This window comes from Haemorhous mexicanus, chromosome 3 (assembly GCF_027477595.1).
Source record: "Haemorhous mexicanus isolate bHaeMex1 chromosome 3, bHaeMex1.pri, whole genome shotgun sequence".
NCBI lineage: Eukaryota > Metazoa > Chordata > Aves > Passeriformes > Fringillidae > Haemorhous > Haemorhous mexicanus.
Genome location: NC_082343.1, coordinates 54,466,490 through 54,472,489, shown reverse-complemented (window position 1 = coordinate 54,472,489; position 6,000 = coordinate 54,466,490). Strand labels below are relative to the sequence as shown.

The following is a 6,000-nucleotide window of genomic DNA, read 5'->3' as shown; positions in this document are numbered from 1 at the left end:
TAAATAACATGGATTTGATCCAGTAGCTTGGAAAGACAGAGAGAGATCAGATAAAATGTCATTAAAATTATTACATATATCAGACATGCTTTACGGTGTACTCAATTATTATGTCATGCCAGTTCTAAGACTGCGTATTCTTTCTTTTAAACAGTATGGGAGGATATTTAACAATCAAGAGCTCTATAATTGCACTAGTAGACCTCATAAAGACTCAAAATTCAGTTTCCAAGATACTTTAATTAAATTCCAAGTCCAAAAGTCCTCACAACAAAGCAGACAGGAAAAATATTAGTTAGAAATACAAAGCTCTATAACACTAATAGTAGAGACAAACCTATAGTGTTTTAATGGCTGAAGAACGAGCTTTTTTCCAGCCGCTTAAAAAGATGGAACAGTTTTGTTCTTTCAGTAAGTCTTCCTGAAAGTTCAAATTATTTAGAATCTCTAGCTCCAGTTTTGGGATCATTCTTGATAAATATTAGTATTTTCTCTTAATTACCCATATAGATATATAAAATTTTAAGTGTTCACACAGAAGGAGCAAGAACCAATAATCAAGAATACATGTAGTAGTCGATAGACCTGTGGGGGATTAAATTGGAACACCATCAAAATTCCTCCCTCTGAAGTATCAAGAGATGTTTTTTCCAGAACATTTTCAAATGAACTACAAATGTTCTCAAGACTCCCTCAACTTAGACTTATGTCTCAGATAATACAAATACTGAAATAATTTACGTATAGAAAAGTTCTTCCCAGAGTGGACCTGACAGCCTTCTCACATTCAGCCTCTCATTTCAGGAGGAAAGCACTAATCTTAGTTATCATTTTAAAGCTATTACAGCTATTAAATAATTGTTTGCAATTACAAAATGGGAGTAAGAATTTTAACAAGACATCCTAATTCTCAAGTTTTTTACAGTGAGCATTTTTCAATTCTGATAATCCAAATATTGCAAAATGAATTCTAACTCTTGAGTGGTATTCACAGTACTTTCTTTAATATTTTGCATACATCAAGCCACTGCATTTATATTTCAAGCTCCACTGTCTTTAAAATGAAAACAGAGATTCCTACTGTACCATTAACTGCTCATCTGACACTGAAACAGTGGTTTCATAGTCATTAGTGAGGGGATTGAGAATTTCTGTGTAACTCCACTTCCCTAACAGGTACAGTAATAAACTGTTAGTTCTTTAGGCGAAAGAATCTGTTGGATTAAAGCTTCATTCTCTGCCTGTAATGAGTAACTTGAGGGCCTTCTGTAGATTTTGCACAGCAGTGCTCACATCTTCATACTGCAACGCACTGCCAGCATATTTGCAATATTTTTGAGCTCTGGCAAAGTCCTCTGGAGTCAAGCGGACTTCTCCTGCAAAAACATAAGTATTACAAAGTTACTACAAAGGAAATCTGACTTAAGCTTCCTTTCTTAGGATTTTTATGTTTTACTGGTGTTAGTGGTAGTATTATGAAAACCAGGCTAATAATTGTGGTAGTATTATAAAGACCAAGCTACAGCATTTCTCCTGTTCTGTTCTCTTTACTTTCCATTCATATAAAGCTTAATTTCTTTGCTATTGAAGAATGTGAGGACCTTTCTAAACACTGGTATTTGCATGACCCAGTGCCTTTCAAAAGTAAGCCAATACCTTTGAGAAAGATCTGCTCTTCATCTAAGACAGTAAAGGAGAGCTTTTATATGACATTAAGTTAGCCGTAATCATGTTACAACCTGCGAGAAACAAGGACAGTGCTTTTTGTGTTTACAGCATAATTACTCTGCTTTCTTCAGAAATAATACATTGTTAGAAACTGTTCCTTCTCAACTGGAATAACTTTTCAGAATGTAGTAGCATTTCTCACTGGCATGTTTTCACACATTTTATGTTTCTGTTTTTCCAAATAATTTGTTTCCAATTTTATGTAAGATGACTGAAAACAAGATTGATGTCATGAAATGTGCCCATTTTTGTAACATCGGAGAACACCAGCAAAAAAATATTCCCACAATATAGTATAAACCATAGTATGTTATTTATTAATCAGAGTTCTCTTGAAGTAAGTTAAAACTTTAAGAATGCTGTTGTGCTCAAACACATGCATTCAGTCTTGGAGAAGACATAGGTAGGGACTTAAGCCCTAAATGGCAGAAGATTTTATATGTGAATATTATCACTGATGTGGCTGTAAAATAAAGTAGAACTGTGTTACTGTACCTCCTTCCACCCACAAATTCACTGCGAGTTTTAAGGCTACTCCCATGCCACTCCAATAATGGACAAATTTATGTATCTCCAAATACGGGCAAATTATAAAATCTTTACTCAGGTTCTTTCAAAACAACTTGTAAATGATAGATTTTTATGGGCATATATAAATAATTATATAAACCACTAAATATTATGCATATACTTAATAACATCCCACACAATATGGTATAAGCACTGAATAGATTTCATAGATTAAGAGAAAATGTGCTTTTAAATGCACCATACATTTTACATAAAATTTAGTTAAACAAAGATTTAGCTCTCTAAGTACATTTTACTCTTAAGTAACTACATGAACATACTTAAAGCCATTTTTATGGTGCAATTTCCATTAGCTGAATCCTTTCTTCCAAAATAGAACTGTTGTTAGCAGTACTGTGAGAATGTTTACTAAAGAATCTCTATTCTTATCAAAAAAATGTCTATTATATTTGCTTTTCCTTCCCCCAATCTTACTGTTTAAGAACAGCTTTTGAACAAATAAAAAAGAAAACCTGGGAACATTAAAAATTAGACTGGTCTGCTGGTTTTCAAAACAACCATACCCAAATAAAATCTGAGAGGTAAGCACACTGAAGATTAATTTTTTCAATTTTTAAAATATACTCTAGAACTCCACTTATTTTCCTCTCAATAAATAAATATAACCATTGAGGGACATAAAAACTTGGTGGGCTCATGATTGCAATGTATATTAATTTCATGCTTAGTAAGTGAAACCACATTAAATCTTTTAAAATACATACATGTGTGAGTAAATACACACGAGGGAGCGCATAAACACAGGCACACACCTCGGGTATTCTGTAACCTCAGGAAAGTCACAGACTAAAAAGCAGCTGGGGTCAATCTGCGACCACATTTCTGATCATGTTTAAGAAATGAAAAAGACCAAGTTTCCCTCAAAGTAGCTTTATGCTGTGATGCCAAAAGAAACTACAAAATCATTCTTTAAAAACTGGCCAAGGCATCAGTCCAGTATTCAAATAATTTATTGGAAGCAAGCCTAAATTCACCCATCTAATCTTATTTTTACAGTATGAGCTGTATTAATGTTTTGCTGGCACAATGCCTTATTTATTATGAAATCTACCTCAGATGCTATTATGACACAACTTGAGGGGAAAAAAATTATTAGTTTTAAATTTATAAACCAAAGTTTATAGAGTAAGGGGGTTGATCTTTTGATGTGCTCAGTAGCCTGAGCTTCTATTGAACTCGACACCTCACAAAGGAAAAGCAAAATAGAAACAAACTAGCTCTGTGTTCTGAAGTTTTACAAATAATGTAAAACTTAACTGCAATGACTGTACTTACATCAAAGGTATAACCACAAAAGTTAGTAACCTACTTCAATTTACATATTCAAAGATTAAGCAGTTTTGGAGGAAATGCCCTGGGGGTCCTGGCGGACACAGATCTGCCCATGAGCCAACAATCCACCCCTGTGGTCAAGGGTGACAATGGCATCCTGTCCTGCATTAGGAAGAACACTGTCAGCAGGCGGATGGAAGTGATCCTGCCCCTTTCAGCCACACCCTGAGTGCCGCGTCCAGTTTTGGGTTCCTCAGCACAAGAGAGACAGACCAACATCCTGGAGACAGTCCAGCAAAGGGCAACAAAGATGACTAAGGGAATGGACCATGAGAAGCGGCCAAGACAGCTGGGACTGTTCAGCTTAGAGAAGAGAGAGCTCAGCGAGATTTTATATCAAGTACATAAACACCTGAAGGGAGAGTATTAAAAGGACAGAGACAGGCTTTTTAGTGATGTCCAGTGACAAGACCGGAGGCTGAAAAACAGGAGGGTCCTGTCTGAGCATCAGGAAACAGTTTTTACTCTGAGGGTGACCAAGGTCTGGGACAGGTTGCCCAGAGAGGTTGTGGTGTCTGTCCCTGGAGAGATACAAAACATATTTTTAGAACTAGGATTGGCATTTTTTCTCAAACTTCTTCAGTGCAGGAAATTAAACCACAGGGAGAGTGCACGGGCCAGGGGGGGACAAAAAGGAGATGGTCCTGAGGGACTGGTTTTACATGACCCTTCCTTGAGCAGAAGGGTTAGACCAGACCACCTCCTGAAGTCCTTTCCAACCTCAAGTATCCAGTGATTTTTGACTCTAAAAAAGCCCAACAACACCGAGATACAAAAGGTATACTGTATTTATTCTGAAACAAACTTCCTTCCTGTGGTAATCTGAAATTATTAGGACTGCTGTTATATTACTGAAACATGACAGGAATATGGAATCTGTAACAACAAGCATGATTCTCTTAGTTTAAGAGAAACACAAAGTGAAACTGATTTGACTAGAGCTGCTGAAATAATTTTGGGAAAAAAAGTTTTAGAATGAAAGCATTTTACATAAATACATCTTCTTCTCCCTGGAATCCTTTTCTACCCTTCAGATGTTTTTCCTTTTTACGATGCCCAAATACAAGGCAGATTATTTAAGAACATTTCAATCATACAAATTGGTGCATAAAAACAGTGACAGAAAAGGTAAAAAATGGTTTTTGAAACAAGATACTCTTTTTTCCCATTAAATCACTTGAAATATTTGAAATATAAGTACTCAAGGATTTATTTTTAAGATCATGAAAACACATTCAATGTCAAATTATTATTTCTATTTTGTGTGTAGAATATCAAACATTATACACACAACTACAATGGACAAATGCCTTCTTTATAATAACTATGCCACCTGTGGAAGGGACCATATGGCAACATAAGAAGATCTTATAAAATCTGTGAAGCACAACTATGAATGCCTTTAGTGTTAGCAAAATCTAGGGGTAATAAATTTTTCAAGACAACTTCACCAGAGAAGTGCTCACACACGTACACAAAGTTGCTGCATAATTCTACATTCTGTGGTCAGACACATTAACCCACGCTTAATTGGAAAAGCTTTGACACTTTCAAAAGTCAGTGTTAAAATCTGAAACCTCTTCTCACAGGACAGGACAACTATTGAAAGATTTATGCTAACTAAAAATCAAAGAACACTATTCCTTAAGCTTAACCTTTCTTTGATAAAATATTCTACTCCTCTCCACCTGAAGTTTTTCTCCCGTAACAGCTTTAATCAAATGGCTTCTCCCATGTTATGGGAGGCAAAGAAAAAGTATAATTTATCTTTAAAATATACATTTGATCTTACTACAAGAAAGAGTCTTGCAGGAATATGTGGAATATCCTGTTTGGCTATGCCTATACTACCACATTCAACACTGCCAAGGAAGGCGTCTCAGCACTCAAACTTGACTGTCTGCAGTGTCAAACTGCTGGAACAGATTCCAGTATGGCATTGGCCCATGAAAACTAGCACTTTCCCAAACAATTCCTGGGCATGACTTGCGGTCAGAGCAAGCTACAGACTATTCAATATGAGCAGTCTTAACAAGCTACCTTGTTTAGGTTTAGAAGTTTAGTAATATGGATGTGAGAGGTTCTGTGCCAGCTGTTCTCCATGCCAAATATTTGCAAGCCTGTATAATTTGTTAGCATGGACATACATCGTGTCTAAGTCATGGAACAAATGTGGATCTATTGGATGGAGGGCAACACTGATCCCTCCTTCCCGAGCAAAGGAAACCTCAGTTCCACAGGAATGGCACACACCTCAATATGCAGCAAGATATGCATATTGCAGCTCAGCAACTGGGGACGTTCATGGGTCCCACAGTTTTGTACATCCACTAACACATACAGGCATTT

General features: G+C 36.2%; 1 protein-coding gene across 3 annotated transcripts in view; it reads right to left on the bottom strand.

Moving 5' to 3' along the window:
* Positions 1–220: 220 nt before the first annotated feature.
* VTA1 (vesicle trafficking 1) overlaps positions 221–6,000 on the bottom strand; it is a 38,216-nt gene continuing 32,436 nt past the window's right edge. For all 3 annotated transcript variants that reach the window (XM_059841863.1, XM_059841862.1, XM_059841864.1), the window contains one exon: positions 221–1,376. In XM_059841863.1, coding sequence (XP_059697846.1) covers positions 1,231–1,376 — 146 coding nt within the window. In that variant the 3' untranslated portion in view covers positions 221–1,230. The remainder of the gene's footprint in view (positions 1,377–6,000) is intronic.